This window comes from Gekko japonicus, unplaced genomic scaffold (genome assembly GCF_001447785.1).
Source record: "Gekko japonicus isolate JY-2015 unplaced genomic scaffold, Gekko_japonicus_V1.1 scaffold1956, whole genome shotgun sequence".
Classification (NCBI taxonomy): domain Eukaryota; kingdom Metazoa; phylum Chordata; class Lepidosauria; order Squamata; family Gekkonidae; genus Gekko; species Gekko japonicus.
In genome coordinates, this window is record NW_015168105.1 from 61,806 (window position 1) to 85,182 (window position 23,377).

General features: G+C 44.6%; 1 protein-coding gene across 1 annotated transcript; it reads left to right on the forward strand.

Annotated features, from left to right (window-relative positions):
- The first annotated feature begins 1,521 nt into the window (after nucleotides 1–1,521).
- EXPH5 (exophilin 5) lies at nucleotides 1,522–22,237 on the forward strand. Its single transcript, XM_015414807.1, has 4 exons — nucleotides 1,522–1,593; nucleotides 9,703–9,760; nucleotides 13,695–13,818; nucleotides 17,481–22,237. The coding sequence occupies exons 2-4, from the start codon at nucleotides 9,752–9,754 to the stop codon at nucleotides 22,235–22,237; spliced, it is 4,890 nt and encodes a 1,629-aa protein (XP_015270293.1). The 5' UTR covers nucleotides 1,522–1,593; nucleotides 9,703–9,751.
- The last annotated feature ends 1,140 nt before the right edge of the window (nucleotides 22,238–23,377 follow it).

Consider the following 23,377-nt stretch of genomic DNA (forward strand, 5'->3'; position numbering starts at 1 on the left):
CGGTGTTTCAAAAATATTTTGCGGCCCCCCCCCCCCCCCAGCTGGCTATGACTAAGGAGGTGAGAGCATTCATCAGACGGGGATGGCGTAGTAGTATTGGAGTCTAGGAGTCACTTGGCTTCCTGGACTGGCTGAGCTACCTCTCAGTACAGGGGAGGTGGAAGTAAATGCAGCTGCCCTAATAACTCTGGGAGTTCCTGTTTTCCAGGTTCTGTGGTTTGACACCTAGGAGCACAGCCAGTGTTCTCGGGAAGGACGGAAGCTAGGCGCAATGGTTTCTGTGCCTTTTAAAGAGTTGTGTAGAAGAGAGAATATTGGCAGGTTCTCCTGATCCCTGCAGCAGGACTGAAGAAAGCTTCACCCGCTGAAAAATTCCCTTCCTGCAGACCTTCCAAAGCTCTGTGTACACCCCACCTACACACACACACACACACACACACCAAGGGAGGGGCAAGTACCTCCACTACAGAACATTCTTGTGCAAAGTACAGAAAACAAGCTTTCAGTTCAAAGCCTACAGCAGTTGCCAGATCAGTTCCCTTTAGCCACATTTCAAATCTGGGCTGTGGGGAGTACTGTGTTGAAATGCTTTCCCAAAGACAGAGGGCTAACAGAACTATTCAAGAGTTATGTCATGTTCAACTATTCAAAGGATGTCTGAGATTATGGACCCATAAATAAATTCTGGTCAGGATATGGGCTTTGGTCTTGTCGGACTCTGACCCAGTTCAAGGCTGGTCCTGTCAAGCGAGGGCTGCCAGATTTGTGTTTTGGCAGGGCTCCTGTGTTTTTAACCACTGTGTGATGGGTAGAAAGTAGGGTTGCCAACTTCCAGGTGGTGGCTGGAGGTCTCCTGGGATTACAGTGGGTCTCCAGGCAACAGAGATCGCCTCACCTGGAGGGAAATGGCTACTTTGGAAGGTGGGCCCTCTGGCATTATGCCCCACTGAAGTCCCCCCCTCCCCAAACCCCGCCCTCCTCAGGCTCCACCCCCAAAATCTCCAGGTATTTCCCAATCCAGAGCTGGCAACCCTAGCAAAAAGTCAAGAGGCGCAATAATGAGAAAAGTTTTACCAATTGACTTTGACTTCATGCCAGTCACAGCCACTAAAAAATGTGCAGGTACACACACACACACACACACACACACACACACAAAAACCCCTACTGGGAATAAATAGGAGCATTTTCTGGCGGAAGCTGCACTGCAGGAGAAAGATCCTACTCTGATCTCTCAAGCCCCAGCCAAAAAACAGGCGCTCGTTCCTTTCAACTTGCTCTTCCGTGCCTGGGAGGGCATTACAAATAAATGACAAAGCATTTGGGGAGGGAAGTCTCCTCCGCGCACACCCCGAGCATGTCAGTCAGCCAGTTTGTACTTGCTGCTGGAGCACAATAAAGCGAGCTCGCTTGAATACACACAACAAGCCAGTCCAGGGATGACCAAAGTGCAGGAAAGGGGGAGGAGGCGGTTCTAAAATGAAAGCTGCAAAGTACGTCGAACTCAGAGACGAAGGATGGTAAACGGAAAAGGAGAGCAACCCCGTATTGTGGCAGGCAAAACCACTTGCAGCGAGGAGTGACCCCGGGGGGGTAAGCAGCATTCCTTTAAACTTGGATTGGGGGGGGGTTTCCTTTGGAAGGAAGGACTGAAGACAGCATAGAGACACATTTATCTAAGTTCTTAAGCGGAATGCAGGCATCTTTTCCCTCTCCTGTTTACATGAGAACGACAGTTTAGCTTTTCTACCCTTTGCCTTCAGCAATGCTTTTCCTTTTCCTTTGTTATTAGATTGGAATAATCATCATATCGTACCTTTAGAGGGGAACATCTACCCTATGCTCCGGAGTGCTTAGACAGGTGGCTTTTCCTCCACCTGTACCTTTTAACAGCTAAGTGACACGTAGGAATCGTACAGGTGAAACTTTCCCCACTGATGCCAACTCCTTGCTAGGAAAACTCTGTGCTTGTTTGTTTTCTTCCTGTTGTGAAAGGTCTTAAAGGAGCCCTGCCAGAAAAACATATGTTCCTTAAATGCATTTTTAAAATGGGTCGTAGGGGAAAAAAAACAAAAAACAAATCACAGCAGTGACATCAGTTTGGGCTGATGATTGACTTCTATCGGTAACTTGGCAGGAAAACATCAACCAAAGATTTCCAGAAAGAAAGACGCTTGCTAGAGTTGTCTGTCGCAATTCAAATAAATGACAGGTTGTTTCTCTGGGGAGGAGACACCCGTGAAATAAAAACTCTTAGCGACTGTAAGGATTGGAAGCTACGAGATAAGGAGCCCCAACAGAGCAAGAACTCTACTCTGGAGCAATATTTAAGTCAAATACATGCCAAACAATAATATACTTTTATCAGATTGATTCTCAAACCAGTTGAATTGGTAGTCCTTGCATTTAAACTGATCTAATCTCATTTAGGATGAAAGCATTGTCAAACCTATTCCCTCTTGTCTCTCTTGCTGGGTTTGCCAGTCTTGGGCCACCGTGGCCCAAGTATTCAGTTGATGTTTAACACACAGCTTGTACTTTTATTTGCTCTGTGATACATTTTAGTAGGGTGGCCGCCTGCATGTATGCCTGGGCTCCTGTACCAGCTGCATGGTGTTTAGCAACTCAGTAGGTGACGTTTTCACTACTAGAGAGAAGCTGAATGTCATGAATTTCTATCATGCAGATTTTGAAGACTCAGTAGAGCCAACAGATGCCCCCTAAATCTGTGATTTTGCTGTTGTTTCTCATAATAAATAAGGCTGCTGCCTAGACCAGGGGTCCCCAACATGGTGACCACCAAATGTTTTTAGAAAGTGAGCCGGGGTTGCCAGCCTCCAGGTGGGGCCTGGAGGTCTCCCGCTTTTACAACTGATCTCCAGCTGACAGAGAACAGCTCCCCTGGAGAAAGTGGCTGCTTTGAAGAGTGGACACTATGGCATTGTACTATGCTGAGGCCCCTCCCCAAATCCCGCCCTCTCTTGGATCCACCCCCAAAGACTCCAGGTATTTTCCAACCCAGACCTGGCAACCCTAAAGTGAGCAGAGCGAGGTGTGGCTTTTGCCCAGTAAGGCTTCTTATGGGCCTTGATTGGCTATGATCTGATTGGCTATGCAGATTTTTCAACACATTGCTTTGGCAGCAGCTGCCATCACAGCACAAGGGTCTTCTTCACTGTATGACTGAATGTAACCATTGTGTGGCTGTTTCCGTTTCATGTGGCAGCCATTCTGTGGCTGTGCCTACCATACTGTGTCAGAATTCCAGAGGTGCCTGCAGGCTCAAAAAGGTTGGGGATCCCCATGTAAGTGGGTTTTACCAACTTCATTTGGTTATCCAGCTGTGTTTTTTTTCCTGGAGAGGAATGACCCAGTCACAATGTCATTCAGTTCTTAAATTACATTCAGGCTTGACTGCTGTAAAATGCTGCAAATTAAAGGGCGACAGGGTCCAGTTCAAAAGCTGACCAGACCTGCAGATGACCCCTGGTCAGGGAAAACTATAATGAACAGGCAGACCTTTAGGCAACACACTGTGTACTTTACAATGCACAAAAAGTACAATGGCCCTGATTGGGCAGAAAGACTATGAATTTTGTAAGCAAGGCTATGAATTTTGTAAGTAAGTAAAATGTCATCACAGAATAAAAGCACGTTTATCTCTGATTAGTGAGTTTTATAAATAACATTTTTAAAATGTGTTTAGAAAGTGTGTATGCTGCCTCTTCAGAGACCTCCTCAAGGTGACTCAACACAAAAGGATAAAATCATAAAAACATAACATCATTAAAATGAACAAACCTATTAAAAACCCAGTGCAGGGGCCACAATCATTCAAGGGAAAACCATAGAGTTTTCCTTCAGATGATAGAGCACCCCCCTGCAACGTGCCTCATGCGATTACATCATCTCCGGGTGACGTGTTCACCCTGGGAACATCGCGCACTTTGGGGCTGGGGTCCCCCCGGGTGGCCCGATCCGCACTGGTGTGGAATGGGCCTCTTGGGTGGGGGTTTCCCTGCCCTCCGGGGGGACTTGGCAACCCTAGTTCTGCCTCTTCAGTTCACCTGGAGAAAATGTACCCATAAATAAATTCCAGTCAGGATATGAGCTTTGGACTTGTTGGACTCTGACCCAGTTCAAACCGGGCCCTGTCAAGTGAGGGTTGCCAGATTTGTGTTTTGGCAGGGCTCCTGTGTTTTTAACTGCTGTGCGATGGGTAGAAAGTAGGTGGTAGCTGGAGATCTCCTGGGATTACAGTGGGTCTCCAGGCAACAGAGATCAGCTCACCTGGAGGAATATGGCTACTTTGGAAGGTGGGCTCTATGGCATTATGCCCCACTGAAGTCCCTCCTCCCCAAACCCCGCCCTCCTCAAGCTCCACCCCCAAAATCTCTAGGTATTTCCCAACCCAGAGCTGGCAACCCTAGAATGAAAAGGCCTAAGTTGTGTAGGCCTACTAACTGATCCATTAATTAACTAGATAGAGTCAATATAGTGGCATATTGCGATGAATGTGACCTTTTGGGCCTGTTTGGTGAAGGAATTGGTTTTATGACCCAGACAAATCAATCATTTATATCCTTTGGTAAAATAGTCTTAAATACACTGTCCTGATTAAGGAAGTTCCAGGAGCAGATTTTTATATGCACAGTATGTGGAGTTGCCAACAGGCCTGAAGAAAAATATCCTGTCCTTTTAATAGAGGCTTAATGGGATGTTATTTACCAGGTGATGTTGTTTACTTCCACTTCATTAAAAGCTTCAGCTGCCCCTTTCCACACCTTTAGCCTCTTTTAAAGGGACGGAACATTTTTCTCCCAGCCTTTTGGCTACGCTAACAGTACAGCATCTGTGGACAATCATTGTTATGTAGGGAAGCTTCATGTGACAACTGATGGCATTACATGTGGCATGGAGTTGCTAAATGTACTCTGCCCACCCACACAACAAGCTTTTCTGTACCTGGTAATGACTGGTTTCTACATACCGATTGTGTTTGCTACTTTAGGGCAAATCGCTTTATCCCTAAACAGGGTGCTTACTGCACAAACAAATCAATCATATATGTGCTTTGCCCACATGGGGAGCTGCCTCCAGAGGTAGACTAAAATGCGGCACCTCCTGTTTGCGCAGAGTTTCACACGCTCATCATCAGAATCCCACTGAGCATTAAACAGGTGAGATTTTGGTGGATCAGTGGCAGGGATGCTGTCCGCCCTCTATTAGGAGACATCTTTAATGGGGCTGATTAAATTAATGTGTTTAAATTTGTAGTTCATGATGTAGGATTAATCACACCGAATCATGATTTTAGATAACCTAAAAGAAGACCGATGGGGTAGTAAGACTGCCTAAAGCTAAATAAATACACTATTTTGTTTGTAGCATCAGCGTCGATTGAAACTTTATTTCCATACTGGCACGTAAACTACTAAAGGCTAGGGAAAGTTCCTCCAACAGAATAGCTGCATAAGTTAAAGAAAAACTTTTTAGGCTAGAGAAGAAGAGCTTCAAATTTTGCTCAGCAAAGGGGTCTTATTAATGTTCCTGCACTATCACACATTCACTACGATAAGCTGTTTTTGTCTGTGTCTTTCCTTCATGGCAGAATAGCAAATTTTAGACCTTTTGTAACAGAGTTGCCAACCCCCAGGTGGGGCCTGGAGATCTCCTGGAATTTACAACATCTCCAGACTACATAGATCTGTTCCCCTGGAAAATATGGTATGGCAGACCCCTCTTTCTTTCCCAACACCCAGGCAGAATTTTCCCACCAAAAATATTTTAGTTCCCCTCGGTAACTGAGTCGCCCTCCAGAAGCGTGTATTTCTTCTTTGTTTGATAAACTTAAATTGTCGCACCCGGTCACAGATATTTGTTTAGGCTTTAGACCCAGTACAGGTACTTGAGGGAAATACAGGAGCTGTCTTGTTTTATAAGCCCTTGTGAAATAGCACTTGAGGCAGATTAACTTTCAAAAACAATAAAATGTTTATTAAACAGACAGGGAATATTATAAATATGAGGATTCAAAGTATAGAGGTTGCTGAGATAAAACGTTTTAATATATACAGAACTGAGACTTTTGTACATACAAGAGAGTGTCATTGAAGCTTAAATTCTGAGTTTCAAGTTCTTTTCCGTGAGAGGTTTTTGCTTATTATATATTTCAGCTGTTACACAGAACTTTAATACAGGTTCTTAGAGCATAGCTTTGTCTTAGTGCTTCTAGATTTCTCCCTTTAGAGGTCTAGGTTTTCCCTTTAGATATTATAGGGGAATTTCAGACAGACGATATATTCCGGAAGAGGAACGGTTTCCAAATGGTTTCTGGTCTGTCATTTCAGACAGAACCGTTTGAGAACCGGTTCCCTTCTGGAATATATTTGCCATTTCATACACAAACGCTTCTGTCCCGGGAAACGGGACTGAAGCGTTACCTGTCAACTGCTTCAGCCCCATTGGAATGCCTGGAGTGTTTTGTTATAGTGTTATAGCGCTATAAAGTGAACAAAAAAAAAGCTGGAGATCGCCCGCGCAGGCGAAAAATCGCAGGGAAAAAGCGGTGCAGTCTGAAATGGCAAACCGCTTCTGATCCGGCTCATTTCCGGTATGGGAAAGCCCTGTGTGAAATGGCAGCTCTGTACCGGTTCACTTCAAAATGGATCATTACCGGCTTGAAACCGAGCGAAACTGGGTAATGTGAAATTCCCCATAGTTTTTCACTAACTCCTGAGGTGTCTAAGCTTCTCCCCTTTATAACAGACCAGGGTTCTCTTCCCAACCTCTTTCACTGGCAGGAAGTTATTCTCCTTGTCCTTAAGGAGTAATAACTCCTTTTACTATTTGGCTTGTATGGGAGGTCTCTCTAACTACCCAGACCTTCTACCAAACCCTTCTTCAGTATCTGTTGTCTGTATAAATCTGTACTGTAGCTTCCTTGACTGAGAATCTAAATTCTCCCTCAGAGTAGTTCTGATATATTTAAGACTATGGGGTCCTTATTCTTCTCTCTATAGAAGTACTTTTCTGACAATTCCCTGACAGAAATCACTGACTCCCAAAGTCCCTTCCCTCTTCCAGATGTCAAATTTCAGACAAAGACCCAAAAGATGAATGGAAAACTTTCCCCTCCAGATCAACTGTTTTATTTCCTCCTTAAGCTGATGCTGGCCAATCAGAGAACTAGTAGAGCACCCAATCACATAAGCTGTTCTCTCCAGGGAAGATTAACCCTTGAACCTCCTGACTCTCTGAAACAAGCAGCATTGTAAAAAGCCTGCTTTTGTTTGCTATCTGTCACATATGGCATAATATTCTGCTGAGCTCCCTTTCTTCCCCAAACACTGCCCAGGTTCCTCTGTCAGATCTCTAGAAATATCCCAACCCAGAGCCGGCATACCTAATATGTGAATAACATGAAATGTTGGCGGGAGTGGCATTGTGAATTCTTGTCTAATGTCAGAATCAGTCGCAATAGCTGTACCTATGAGTCTATGCTCTTTCAGAGTGCAGGATTCAATTTATACAATATTAAAAAAAATGAAAAAAGAAGAGGCTTGAGAATACCAAAATTTAATCATTTATTTTAATGATGCACCTTGCAGAAAAATTATAACACTGATAAAGTTTGTTAATAATGCAGGGAAAATTCCACCCGAGTTGTGCTTTCTCTGGCAGAATGCATAGAGAAATGACTCTACAACTTTGACATTTTAGGTCATTCTTGTAAGCCCAACAGTAAATAATGTCTCCAAAGTACAGTCACTTAGTTTTCTTTCTGTAAACAAAAAGGCACCTAGTGTATAAAACTACCCCTGAAATCTATTAATGTTTGCCGTTGAGTGTCTTCTACTCCAGCCAATGTAAAATATTAGAGTTTTGCAAAGGAAAAGTGATCCAGGGAAGCTTTGAGGTACCAGTAGGATAGCACAAGTAATGGGTTTTATTGGATAATAACAGCACTGGCGATTAATAATGCTAGATGCTTTCTTTCACAGTTATATCTTGGGTTCAAAACCTAATATTTGTTGTTTGAGATTTGTTTTAAAAAATCAATGGCCTACATCTTAACATCCCAGTAAGCAAAGTTTGAAGGCTTCCTCCAGTTTAAGGGGAAGGAGAGCCGCAAATTGGTGGAAGGAAACATCCACCAGCCTAAAGTAAAATAGCGCCCAAAAGCTTTATGCTGGAGCAGATATGCAATGTGGAAAGAGGTGCAGAAACCTACTCAAAAGAAACGTATTCGTGTGAGAATATATATCTAGATGTCTGAAGCTCGCTGGCCTCCTCTGCCACCACAAAATTTGTGCTTGGGTTTCTTTTTTTGTGTGACTTTGTTCTATCCCGAATATGTTGGAATTTGGCTGGGGGGTAGTGAGGACACCCCCAATAAAATTTGCGTAAGCTTTTCACAGTCAGGGCAGTGGTTAATCACAGCCCATTCCCGATTTCTTCCTTTCTTGGCTTTCCAGTTGGAATATTCAGAGTGTGGCTATTCTAAATAAACATGGTGAATTAATGAGTTTAATTATTGCTACTATTAGCAAAAGGCCTATAATTAGGACAGGGGTGTGTGTGTGAAAGTCTTGCACAGTACAAGGATCCCTTGGGAACGTAAAATGCGTCCTGCACACGGATGTTTTGGTGCTGTGTGTATTGTCAGAGGGTAGCCATGTTGGTTTCTAGTAGAACATCAAGATTCAAGTCCAGTAGCCCCTAAGTGACCAGCAAGATCTTAGAGGTATGAACATTCGAGAGTCAAAGGTTTCTGACAAAGGGAGCTTTGACTTTTGAAAGTTTATACCCCAAAAATCTTGTTGGTCTTTATTATGTGTTATTTCTGTCAGTAATGCCTAACCCACCTAGTCTCAAGGGTGGTAGGTAGGTAGGTTTTGTTCAGTGTGCCCCCAGTGCTTTTCCCCACAGAGGAAACGGCAACCATCCACTTACAGAAAATGAAAAGGGGAATTTCTGAGTCTGTATGTTGGGGGAGGGTATCAATATGCCATCAGCCCTGGCGACCCTGGCTATGAAAAACCAAGCTGGCTCTTCTTTGAATAGTCCCGCCCCTTCATTTGCATAGCTGGATCCTGGGCTTTGCTTATTGGTCAAGCTAGAGTACGTTGGAATGTTGGGAAATGGTATTTAATAATTTGAAGTAGGGTGTATTGTTAAATTGGTAGTGGGGTGTGTCAAAGATTAAGTACATTTCCTTTTTGCTTTGTTATGCAATGAAGATAGCCTCCGAACAGTGTAATCCTAAACAAAGTTATTCCAGTCTAAATCCATCGAAAACAATGGGTTTAGACTGGAGTAGCATTTCTTAGAATTGCACAGTAAATCACATGTTGTGTATCATCATGTCCCCCTCCCATTTCTCTGTACACTTCCTAGCTTACAACCTGCCCTCCCATGTCCAGTACTTGTAGAATAGAACTCAGCCCATATAGAAACAAAAAAGAGTGATGCTTATAAAAACACCAGTCCTGGGGATGCCTAGTCTGAAATAACATCCCATTTCAATAGGGCTTGCTCCAAATAACCATGCACAAGGACAGCAGCCTAACTCTTCTTGTTTCTCCATCGAAGCGAGAAGATTCTCAGCAGGTATGAAGACAAAATAGCCAGGAGCTCATTGCTTTCAAAAAATGTGTTGTGTTCGTCTTCAAAGAAGCCACTTAAATTCTTTTCTTACAGATATGACCGCTTTGCTCCAGGTCGCCTTACATCTTCCAAATTGGAGGAAATGGCAAAGGTAAGATGCTGAACGGTTTTATTACTCCATAAATGCTAAGGCCAGGGGGCATTTGGAACACAGCACAGGCAATTTCACACTGCTGCTCCTTTGCCTGGCGGAATCTGAACTCTTTCCAAGATGCTGCTTATTTCAACAAGAGTTACACGGTAGCCTCGGCACCTGATATTTCAATCACCCATCAGGTTGCATAGTGGAACTGACGCCCAAGGAGTGAGTGGGGTACTCAGTTTTTAGAGTCTTCCAATGGAGGAAGGAGTCCCAGAATTTCACTTCCCGCCCTCCGAACCCTGTTAATCATGCCAAAGTCATGGAAGGAGGTGTTTGTAATACCTTCAGCACTGGGCAATGAGCCTGTAATGTGGAGCAAATCAGTACTTCTGGGTCCCCAAACTGAAGTCTATCAGTGTGGCTTCCAGACACCTGTTAGTGGCATGGTAAGGTAGGTCAGTGGAGGACTTGGGTAAATGCAAGTCATCGAAGATGATGTGCTTATCTGGTTGGGCAGGCACTTTTTTTAAAAGGGAGAAACCTGGCTGGCAAACAGGATTGAGTACTGCTAGGATCAATACCTCCTGGAAAAAATCCAGGTTTCAACTGGGAGGTGCACTCTTCGGCATGGTTATTTATACAGAACAGAGGGCCAAGCAGTACACAGCACTGGAGTTCCATAACTGACATTTCAGACGTGCAATGTATCCCTTAAAAGGAGTCGCAGGAGAGGGGATATTGTTTGGGGCCCTTAGTAGTGCTGTAGAGTGGTTAACCAGTCCCCCTCATATGCACTCTTTTCCCAGATGCAAATGCACCCCCCTGACACACACTGCTTTAAGCCTCAGTAGGCAGGGGTCCTTTCGTAGAAAAAGAGGTGCAGGAGCTCATTAGCATAACTCATTAGCATAACTTATTTGCATATGCCACACCCCCTGACATCATTGGAAGTGTGTCAGAAGGCAACACCCACCGCTCAGGCTCCACTGGACTGTTTTGGATTGCTAGCTTTTTTGGGGGGGGGGGAACGTGCAAATCTGTCCTCACAGAGGAGGGAGAGCTTGTACCTGAATAAAACTTGGTCTTAAAAGTGCCACTGGAGTGTTTTGGACCGGGGAGCCAGGGGGCTCTGCAGCTTACCTGGCTGCTTCTTGCTCTGACTGAGGGCTGCTGGGAGCAGGGGGTGTGGTTTGTTGCATGTGCCCACCCCCTGGGCTCTTTACTGCCGGAGCTCTGCTCCTGTGCGCTCCTGCAGGAAATGACCCCTGTCAGTAGGGAAAAAATGACAAGAACCATATTGTTGTATCAGGAGTTAAAGAAGCTTTGTGGGGAGACCACTTTCCACTGGGGAAACCACTCAGGGAGAAACATTAACTCCCCTTACCCTGCACCATGATCCTGATCCATATTGCTCCCCCCCCCAGTGACTGCTTTTTAAGGGTCAAATTACATGTCAAGTAGACTTCTAGTCACAGAACTCCAGTATCTGGCCCTAAATATTACAAGAAACATGAGACTGCTGCTCCTGCGTCCTGGCCTTAGCCTGTACCCGCTGTACAACAAACTGACCAACTGAGCTGGTGTGTATGGGAATTATATGGTCACCTAAGGCATATTACAAACAATGTGCTCCCGTCCTCTTGGTAATGTTCCAGTGTTTTAATTGTATTTTAAATGATTGGTATTTTATGATTATGATTATATATTTTGATAAGTTTTAATTGTGTTTTTATGGAAAATCTGTGAGCTGCCCTGAGCCTGCCTTTGGCGGGGAAATAAATAAATAAATAAGACCTAATTATAATAATAATAAAAATGGCACCCCAGTCTCAAGTCCCTTCTTGAGCCGTGCCTTTATACTACTATAAAGTGCAGCCAGGCAGAGGTGGGGAAATGCAGTGATTTAAGCTTTAAAATTTAAAGGTCACAGGGTATGTAGTGTTGGATATTTTGGAGCAGAAGCTAAACTGTTTTTTGTGTGTGTGTTTTTGGAAGCAGACCTATGTTTCCCAGTGTTTAACTGACATCAGCATGGTGTTCACATTTGCTAGGACATGTTAGGGGGCAACCAGCGGAAGTCCTTTGCGGAATTCTTTTACCGATACCCAGGAGTGTGTCTTGAGAGCCAGCTTGCCCCACCTCACTACAGTTGGCTTAGTGTGCCTTTATGTAATGAGTATGTCACAAATGGGACTGTAAGCGAAGAAAAAATGTACAGTTGTGTTCCTCACTGAGGATAGTAGCTGCTATACGTCATGGCCCGCAAATGTGACTGTGCCAGTGAATGCTGTCATAGCAACTATGATTCTGGCACCATCAGTGACAACAGTCGTGATGTCACAGATGAAAGACATGCAAATCCGATGGCTCTGAATGCTACGATAAATTCTTTTAGCTAGAGCTTATGGACTAGGAGAGAGAACCACCAGCGTTACACCTTCTGCTGGTTTGTCATGACATATTCCTTCTCTTCGTGTTCAGAGGAACCACAGGACAATCCTTGGAAACCATGAGTTGTTTCATGTTCTGCTGTTTAATCTAATGCAGTGATTCCCGGGATTTGGGTCAGGGCAGGCTTCTGTGCTAACAGAAGCATCCAGGTGCTCCTTAAAAAAATTAAGCCAGCAGACTGAATGCATTGACCGCTCCATGTCCATTGCAGTAGGGGGTCTTTGACATCTTCCACCAAATACACTGGTATCTCCTGATGAAGCTTACAATGCAGCTGACAGGCATGGGGGAATCCCAGAAGCCTCACTAGAGCCCAGAAAGGGTGGCTCCATTCCGGAGCTCTAGCTGACTGTGCAAAAGGGAAGAGAAGAAGAGGCCGGGAGGCCTTATTAACTCGGCTATTCTGCAGTTGTGAGGAGGATTGCCTGTCAACCGATCTGGGAGCTCATCCAGAAAGCATAAACATGTATTTGTGTGCGTGTGTGTGTGTGTGAGAGAGAGAGCATAAAGTGTGCCTCATGTTTTAATTCAGGGGGGGGGAACAGTGCCACAGCTGTTCAGGGCACAGGAATCACTTCACTGGGCCTGGTCCAAACTTGAGAGCCAGTTTGGTGTAGTGGTTAGGAACGCGGACTCTAATCTGGGCGAACCAGGTTTGATTCCCCACTCCTCCACATGCAGCCAGCTGGGTGACCTTGGGTCAGTCACAGTTCTCTCAGAGCTGTTCTCTCAAGAGCAGTTCCCTCAGAGCTCTCTCAGCCCCACCTACCTCACAGGGTGTCTGTTGTGGGGAGGGGAAGGGAAAGGAGATTGTAAGCTACTCTGAGACTACTTCGGGTAGTGAAGGGTGGGGTATAAATCTCATTTCTTCTTGTTGTAAGATTCTCCCCATATCGCATCTCATACACACACTCCCATAAGTCACAAGAGAAAGATTGTCTGTTTTATTTCTGAAAGAACACTAATAGATGATGTTTGCAGCCAGGGTGGGCCCTGGTAAAGTGTACTCACTTGCCCTCTCTGTGTTTGGGCCCTGCAGGGTATTAGAAGTTTAGGAAACTAATTCTTAAACCCAGTCAAGCCCACGAATGGGTAGGTTTTCAACTTCCCGTAAAAGTTAAGACTCCAAGAAAGCAGTCAAGTGTGTAGTCTACCAATAAACCATTGGTTCTTGAGTATGATGATCTCCCTGCCACCTTTGTCTCTCCTATGGAAAATTTTAGATTGTAAGTTCCTTGGGGCAGGGGCCTTTCATTTTGTGATGGTGCTAGGCAAACAACCTTTCTCTTGATGTGACCTAACATCATTATATACTGAAAAGAAGGCAGGAAAGTCTGTGTAAATAGGGATATGGCTTTCTCAATTTTATGAAGTGGAATATACATGGGAAAATTGAAAAGTATTACATACTCCCATGTACTGAGCTATTTGGGCAGCTGTTTTTTTCAGTTTGACGAAACCTAGATACTTCTTTGACTGTTTCCCCCCACAGACGGAAACATGTAACTCTCCTTTGGCCACTAAACTGACGAATAAGCGGTTTGATGGAAAGCAAGCCGAGGTGATGGAAGACACCTCTACCTGGAATGAGCAGCTGGAGAAAGAGCTCTTACGGGGTAAGCACAGGTCCTCACTCCATGTTGGCTTTGTATTCTGGACACCAGTTATTTCCAAAACTAGGATACAGGAGATGGCTCCTGGAAAAAAAACATACCTTGGCATCCTGTACCTCTCTAAATAGCTTCACCTTTGACAGATGACAGTAAGTGAATGGAAGACATTCACCTTTGTGCAACAAGATAATTGAATTATCATCAAGCCAGTAGACAAAGGTGGTGCCATGGTTGGACTGAAAAAGTGGAAATAGGTGGATGTACCATAAGGTTCGTTTGTTTATTTGCCCAGCAGTAAATGATCCAGTCTGGCACATTAACAGCACAATCCTAAGTAGAATTATACCATTCTAAGCCCATTTAATTGAATGGACTCAGAAGGGTGTAACTGTGCTTAGGGATGCATTTCTCTGGTCATACTTGCAAGACTGCCTCTTCCGATATGTACTTGTGCAGCAGTTGTGCTTTGTAGATCAGGGGCTACTGGCCAGTCTGTCCTGTGCAGTATTAAAAGCAGCAGTGGCCTGTTTATCAGGAAGGCTACCTTTCTAAGTGTTGTATGGTAATGGTATTTAGGAGGTCTGTCCCTGCTGACAGCTGAGGGTGAGAAGTATAGTTTTTAGATACGCTGGATTTGTATTTTAGTGGCTGGTTATAGTTATAAATTCATTGTTTTTCACTTGTCATTGTAGTCTACCTTGAGTCCCCTATGGAAGAAAGTGGTGGACTAAAGGTTCTCCAGGTTTTTTTAAAAAATGTCAGTTTAGTCAAAGAAAAACTTTGACTTTGCAATAAATAAACTCCTATTTTACCTATTGTCCAAAATTCAGGGGACAGAGATGCCACCTCCAGATTGTCCCAGGATCTGGTTCTCTTCCAGAACTTCTTTTGAAATGTGTGGATACCTTCTGCAATGCATAGATGTGTGGATCCCATAGAATATGCTTCTGACAATATCCTGTGACTACAGACAGGAACATAAGAAGAGCCCTGCTAGACTAGAGCCAACAAACAGGGTATATAGGCTTCTACTGATGTTCCATCTTAGCACTGGTATTCAGAGGTTTGCTGCCTCTGAATACAGAGTTCCCTTTAGTCTCCATAAACCCAATCCAGTTTAAAACCATCCATGCTCATAGCCATCACTACATCCTCTGACAGTTGAATTCCACAAGTTAATCTATTTGTTGAGGAAAGAAGTATTTCCTTTTGTCTGCCCTGCCTGCACTGAACTTCATTTGCCATGTTGTTGCCCACTCACCCAGTTTAGAGAAATCCTCCTGGAATTCTTCACAATCCACCTTGGTTTTCACCATCCTGAGTATTTTGGTATCATCTGCAAAACTGGCTGCTACACTGCTCACCCCAATTTCAGATTACTTATGAACAAATTAAATCCCGATCCTTGAGGGATCCCACTGTTTACTTCTCTCTATGGCAAGAATTGTCCACTTATTCCTACTTTCTACTTCTTGTCATTTAACCAATTTTAATCCATAAGATGATCTCTACTCTTATCTCATGACTGTTGAACTCACTCAGGAGTTTCTGAGGTACCTTGTCAAAAGCCTTTTGAAAGTTCAAGCATATAATGTCTAACAGTTCATTGCTATCCCAATGCTTGTTTGTTTTCTCAAAGGACTCCAAAATTCTGTCTTGGATTACAATTTCTAATAACCTAATAATTCTGTCTTGGATTACAATTTCTAATAATTTGCCTGGGGCAGATGTTAGACTAAGTAACCTGTAATTTCCTGGTTCTCCTCTGGACCCCTTTTTAAAAATGGATGTAACATCAGCTACTTTCCAGTCTTCTGGTAAGGAGGCTGATTTTAATGACAAGTGACATAACTTTGGTTAGCAGATGGACAAATTCCATATTTCAGTTCCTTAAGACCTTTTAGGAGTATGCTGTCTGGCCCTGGAGACTTATTCCTTTTCAGTTTGCCTAGTAGTCCTAGAACTTCATCTCTCTTCACTTCAATTTTACTCAGTTCTTCAGACACCTTTCTCAAAAAGAGCAGCTTCAGTGTGGATGTGTGCCCCACATTTTCCACAGTGAAAATGGACATAAAGAAATAATTCAGTTCCTTGGACATCCTTGGACAGTTTTTGCCCGATGGGACAGTGCCTTGGACATCTCCCCATCTTGCTTAAGCAGTGCTTTTGGTCCTTTGTCACCTAAAAGAATAGCTTGCCTTCCCAAAGCCAGAGATCACTCTACTTTTGTGCAGCTATATTGGCTGCTAAGGTAGGTCACTATTAAAATCTACCACATTATTTAAAATTAAAAGCTGCTGAGATGCACAGTTTTATATATATATGTTGTGTCCCGTCCCCTCCATCATCTTTCATCTGAACTAAGAAAGCCCTCACTCCTAGTCTTTCTATATAGAAAAAGCTTCCACAGTCATTGCAGTATCCACAAAACAAAGGCGAAAGGAATGCTTGTGGGAAAGACCCATTGAAGATATATGCCACCATAGTAGAGCTAGCGTATGCATCCTACCGTGCACTTATGAGTATTCATAACAAGGGCTTGTGATAGTCCCTTTTGGCTGATGCAATGCCTACTTTTTCCAATTATTAGAACAGAGAGGGACTGCAAGCTTCTCAGGATAACATGGTAACTGGTGGGGGCCCCCACCAGCATTGTCGTTGCTGGCATTGCAATGCAGTGGTATCATGATTATGCATGGAAAAGAGCAGGTAGAGAAAGAGGTACTTTTCTCCCTTTCTCACAATACAAGAACTCGTGGGCACTCCATGAAATTGCTGAGCGGTCGGGTTAGAACGGATAAAAGGAAGTACTTCTTCACCCAAAGAGTGATTAACACATGGAATTCACTGCCACAGGAAGCGGTGGCGGCTACAAGCATGGACGGCTTCAAAAGGGAATTAGATAAGCATATGGAGCAGAGGTCCATCAGTGGCTATTAGCCACAAGGTATAGATAGGGACTCTGGGGCAAGTGATGCTCTGTCTTCTTGGTGCTTGGAGGGGGTCAACAGTGGGAGGGCTTCTAATGTCCTGGCCCCACTGGTGGACCTCCTGATGGCACTGGTATTTCTGGCCACTGTGTGATACAGAGTGTTGGACTGGATGGGCCTTTGGCCTGATCCAACATTGGCATCTCTTATGTTCTTATGTTTATGTTCACTCTCTGTTACATCAACACGGCATTAAAGATTCTCTGGTGTTTGGGCAAAACTCTATGGTTTAACCAGAATGTTCCCACTGTCCCCTGACAATATGGTGATGTCACCACCAGGCGCATGCGGAGTGATGTCAGCATACCAGGATGCTGCTGACATTCCTCCCCATTTCCCACCGTTTCTCCCCATTGGCCAGCTGAGCAGTGGCACGGAAGCACCCAGCAAGGGAACTGCAAGCCTGCCGGCAGCCCTAAAAGGAAACCAGAATCCAAAAGGCCAGTCCCATCCCAGACCTGGCCACGCTTGCAATTGTACAGTGTAAATAATTTTGTCTCTCTCTTACTGTGAGAGCTGCAGTTTACTCAAAATATGTATTTATTTATTTTATTGGATTTCTATCCCCCCCCCGCCCCCGTAGAATGTTAGCTTGAATTGCATCGCTTATGCAAGGACTAAAGTTTTGATGGTATCTGCCAAGTATATTTATCCTTTTTTTCTCCCCCTTTCCAGTTCTGGGGAGTCTGGATGAGCAGCTGGCACAAGAACAAACCCAAGGTCCAGCAAAGAGAAGGACTACAACCGACTATGGCTGCAGAACATCAGACACCAATCAGTACCCCACTGTTACCAGACAGAGTTTCCGGAGGGGAATGCAGAGGAATGAGCGGAGCATGTTTTTGCCCGATGGGACAAGGACCCTGAGAGCCAGAGAGGAACACCCAGCTTTCTTCCGCCCAAGGACACTTTACGATACATACATGAAAAAATATCACGTGGAAGATTACGCGAACCAGAATGTGTTGGACAGAAGGTCTCCTGTTCCAAAGAGATGGTGTTCTACACGTTCTCTTGGACATTCCTCTGAAGGCAGCTTGGAACACCTTTCAGGCCTACGTGGCAGCGGGTTTCAGTGCAGGGACTTCCGATGCACAGATACAGTTAGCAGAAGTTATTCTTTGTCTTCTCTCTCTAGGCGCCAGTCTTCAGGATCCGTTGATCTGCTTCCCTCAGAAGGTCTGCAGCATCCTTGCAGTGAAAGGCTACAGAACGTTCATGCAGCGGAAGGCAACAGAACGTTCACGCAAAGGAATTATCGCCACCCTTCCAAGCGGACTCCTCTATCGTCTATCGTATGGAACCCACCACACTCCTCAGAACGTCCATTAGATCAAGACAGGATACTTCGGACGCAATCCTTAATGGACTTTGGCCCTAAATTTGAAGATACATATCCTTGTTCTCCTTGGGACAATACAAAATATGAATTTTACCGATCAAACCTCAGTCACAGACGAGCAGTACCAAACGCCAGTCATTCAAGCAGGGTTGGTTATCCTGACAAGTGTACAGACCCTCTGTGTTTTGAAAATTGGGAAAATTATGTACTGCGTCAGCCAGAAAGGAATATTGCAAGCCCTTGCAACAGATATTCATCGCTGCGTGGTAGGACACACCTCTTCCACAAGAGATTTCCTTCTGGAAGAACGGAGGAGCAGCTTTTGGGGCCTGACAGTAACCAGTATTATAATGATGACCCCTTTCTTGCCTGTGATGCTGACTTTGAAAGGATTCCAACCAGTCTTAACTGGCAAAGTGCCCATGCAAAAAACACTGGTTTACAACAACGTGAAAGTGATGCTCACAATAATGTACCGGAACACATGAGGAATACGGATCGTTTAGACAATGAAACCACTGAAGAGTTTTTAAAGCACACAAAAGGCATAGAGAACCGTCCAATGTATACCTCAACAGCCCCTTTGCCATTCATCAGAGCGAGGGCTTTCAATCAGCCTGTCCTATCTGATTCAAGGGGCCCAGCAAAATACGCAGCTCAAAGGCAAAATCTGTTCACTAGGGGTGGACTTGTAAAGCCTTTGGTTACACACACTCAAGCCAAGGAAGACTTCCAAACACCTCCATCAGAGGAGTTGAGGGATACCGGCCAGCTAAGCAGAGGAGGCAATGGAGACCTTAAAGAAGGGACATTGGGACCAGTTTCTGGGGGAGCGGACACAAACCATCCAACTGAATGTCCTCCTAAGAACTCTTCAGCAGCTGTCCCACAGACCAGTACATCTTTTAAACCACCCGTCTCGCTGGATTCGAATGTGCAAGCCAAGTCAGCTTCTTCAAGGGATACTGAAAAAATGTATTTATCAAGCACTCAGCAGAGAAATAGACAAAGCAAGGGAAATGATAGTGCTTTGAATAGTGACCTTGATCAAATGTCTGTTCCTTGGCTAACTGGTAACAGGACAAGGGATTTGCTTTTTCAGAGCTTGCAGCAGGGGACACGTCATTCTGAAAGCTTGAGAGTTCCCATGCACAAGAAGCCGCATGAGAATATCCGTTCGTCTGGTTTCGGTAGAGCCTGGAAAGGATCTGAAGGTGATGGATTATCAGACCCTTGCACTGAAAAGTCAAATATGCGCAGCAGTTTTGTTAGATATGCAACCAGCAACAGCATCACTGGCTCTCCCTGTAGTAGTCCTCCTAAGTCTCCGGTTATGTATTTCACCTTACCGAGAAAATCTGCCAGTATCGACGGTAGTGTTGTATCACAGAAACCTCTCTCTTCTCCTAAAAGAAGAGTCCCATTTGAAAAGCAGGCAGCTATGGAAGACAATTTAAAGAAACTTATAGCAAACAGAAAGGAAAGGAGTTCTTGGAATCAAAGAGACCCAATTGCCTATGCAAGTCCAACCCATTCTTCATTGCTTAAAGGTGTCGCCTATGAAAGAAACATCGCACAAACCGAAGGCCACCATCCCGATCCTTCCTTAAGAGCAACAGATAAGATTGTCAGAAAATCGGAAAAAAGCACAGTCACACGTTGTCTAGACAAAACGGAAACTACCGTGATCTCTGACTGTGAGGAAATGGATGCAGGAAACCCTTTGCAGAAATGTAAAACTACCAGTATGGTTACAGTTAGCGTTGACGAAGATAACATCAAATACCATGAGCTGATTTCGGTTTATTATACATTACCACGGAAACCTCCAAGAAAGTTGTGTGATCTCTTTCTAGATGACTCCAGTAATGTGGGTCCTTCCCCACCCTCAGGACAGAGCCCCTCCAAGAAATGTGTTCACACTGGTTTAGAAGCTGCAGGCTTTCCTTGCAATTTAGAAAAAGCAGACTTGTCTGCCAAGACATCTATCACTCCTGATATGTCACAGAACTCAGAAATTCCAGACAAAGCTAATGAAGAAGGCCCCCATGTTAGCAGTCCCATTACGGACTCGCTCCTCGCTCCTCAATCGCAATTTATGGGGAGTAACAGAAAAGGAGCACCAGAACAACTAATGGATGCTCAAGCACTTAGTGGCAACAGACCACTATGCCTTGGCACATCAAACCTGAAAATTCCTTTGGGAAAAGTTGCTGTACCATCTTCTACCCTAAACACCAGGAATGCTCAAAAAGAGACTCCCTTGGGTGGTCAGCCATTGGATGAATCAACCGTGAGCGACAAGCCACATATTCTTTCTTCTTGTTCTATGGATAGTGAAAAAAGGAAGTGTGCTTCAGATCCAGCAACTGATGCCCCAATGAGCTCTACTGAAGAGAAAATGAGGCGAGAAGCAAAGGTCAGAGAGCGGGCACGTCATATATGCCATATCCTTGCCCTACATAGCAAAAAAGGGAATGGGTTGCAGCCGAGAAATGAAAGGGTCACCAGCGGCACAGGTGAAACGTTAACTTCAGGGACCACTGTGCAGTCACATTCTGAGAACCAGACACTTCAGGTGGAAGCAGCTACCATAGTTAATCCATCACTTCAACCAAATACTCCAGTTACAGGTCTTTTGAAGTCTCCAAAACCTAAGCAAGAGCAGACGCTGCAGAATAGCCCAGTACACACAGTTTGCACAAGTTCAGAGATATCTGTGAGTAACTCAGTAGATAACCAGAACCTTATCTCAGAAGATCAGCTCCCAAGTACCGCGCCAGATTTCCCTGATGGTTCAACAGCTGAAAATAATCTTACTTTGGATAATGCTCAAGATAAAGCCAGTGAAACAGAAAAAAGAAAGAACAGGCCTTCATTTAAAAACAAGCTGGCAGCCATGTGCAAAACAAACAGGAAGTTTTCTAGTAAGAAAAACTTAAATCCTAAGCCACACGTAAGTAGTATATTTTCACATAATGACGCCCCTTCTTCAGAGTTAAGTGAACATCTGCTAATTTCATCAGTTGTCCCCCAGTCCCTTCTGCAAACTGGGAATGAGAACCAGAATCAGAATGCTCTGCCTGGTGCGCTTGAGAACAAGAAATCACAAACTCACGAGGGATCTCCGTTGGTTCCCAATGAGAACAGGAGGCCTTTTACAAACTTGTGCAATCAGAAAAGGGAAACTGACAGTTCCAGACACAGTGATAAAAGAGTAGAGAGCAACATTCCAAACCCTGCAGGTTTACGTAAAAAAGAAAGGGATCCCACACTAAATAATTTCCAAGCCCATGATGACGCTCCAGAAAATAACAATTGTCCCACAGTTTCCAGAGCTACTGCTGGAGATCTCAGCCAGAAGAAAAAAGACGTCACAACCACTGGGGAGTCTTCCTTGTTTTCCCCTTCATTTGATAAAAACTTAAACAATCTAACTAAAAATTATTCAAAAGCAAATATTTGTTTGCAACAGAAGGCAGTTCCTCCCACAGAATACGACCACTATCAAAAGCACTCAAATAGGTTAAAAAGTCAAAACCTGCCCCTTGTTGAGCCAAGTCCTAGCAAACCACAGCGTGAGCGCCATTTTTCTGAAAGTTCCTACACACACGAGCTCCATAAGACCCTGGCTCCAAAGAGCAGCTCGATCCGCCACAACAGTAGGAAATTTAATTCCTATTCTGAATTGTTGTCCTGCAATGAGAATGAGAACTGGGAGGCCTACAGTGACCCTAACAGGACCTTTGGATCTAGGCACTTAGTGTATCCATCTGTTGAATTCGGCATTTTTGGGAAAGAACAGCAGCAGGCTTTCTTGGATAATATAAAGAGATCACTTACTGAGGGACGGTTGTGGAGGCCGTGCCTTCTGAAGAACCCTGGCTTTCTGAGAAAGGAGGAGGACGGCTCCTTAAACAAGTCTGAGCTCCTGGGTTCAAGTTTCCCTGAGAGAAACAAGTCCAAAGAAGGTTCGTCCGAAAGGGAGCCTGTTGAAGCAGGCCCTGTGCATCATTCAGACTCTGACTCTGACACCACTACAGATGATGAGTACTACCCAAATGAGGACGATAGAGAATCTGAACTCTGAGAGGCTGTAAAATGAGATAAAGAAAAGACTTTTATTCTAAAAATGGCTCATTAATTCTTGGGCCATTCTGTAACATGTTAGGGACTGAGAGATGCAGAGTACAGTGGTGATCTGAGTGCATGGCTGTGATCACTGGGGAAATCTCAAAAAAACCCCACCTCATTAGCATGTTAGGTCACACCCTGACAGCACATCTCATTAGCATATTAGGCCACACCCCATGCCTTCCCTTGGCTTGCCTGGGTGCCCCGTGGCTGCAGGGAGCCTGGGAAATCCCCCCCCATTGAAATGCCTCCCCGATCCTTCCAGGCCCCCTCCGGCCCGCCCACCTTGGAATCGCCAGGAGTCGCTCTCCAGGCCTTCCCTCTGTAGTCTCAAAAAAACCCTGTGCTGCCCTATGCACAACTATCACCTTTGCATAATCCTTAAAGGATAATTTGTATTCCTCGTGGCAGTGAAGGTGGGGGCGGGGCAGGAGGAGGACTATTTGTCCTGGGCCTCAAGTTTAAAGGAGATACTTGTAAACTCATTGGTGTTTGGTTAGTTTCACAACTTGTTTTTTTTATGTGCATCATGCATCTGTCGTTTTTATCATAGCAGGGGCCTCCCAAGCAGGAAGCGGCCCAAGCCTCTTTGAACCTTTGAGAGGGCCCAGGCAGTGGAAATAGTAATGAGAATACAGTAAAGGTTGTTGGCAGGGGTCTTTTTGTAGCAGGAACTCCATTGCATATTAGGTGACACATCCCTAATGTAGCCAATCTTCCATGAGCTTACAGAGCTCTTCTTACAGGGCCTACCATAAGCTCTTGGAGGATTGGCTACATTAGGGGTGTGTCGCCTAATATGCAAAGGAGTTCCTGCTACAAAAAGAGCCCTGGAGATAAAGAAAAGACTTTTATTCTAAAAATGGCTCATTAATTCTTGGGCCATTCTGTAACGTGTTAGGGACTGAGAGATGCCAGAGTACAGTGGTGATCTGAGTGCATGGCTGTGATCACTGGGGAAATCTCAAAAAAACCCCACCTCATTAGCATGTTAGGTCACACCCTGACAGCACATCTCATTAGCATATTAGGCCACACCCCATGCCTTCCCTTGGCTTGCCTGGGTGCCCCGTGGCTGCAGGGAGCCTGGGAAATC

Coding starts and splice junctions, on each gene's coding strand:
- EXPH5 (XM_015414807.1), top strand. Junction 13,819..17,480: donor GGAGAAAGAGCTCTTACGGG/GTAAGCACAGGT, acceptor CCCCCTTTCCAG/TTCTGGGGAGTCTGGATGAG.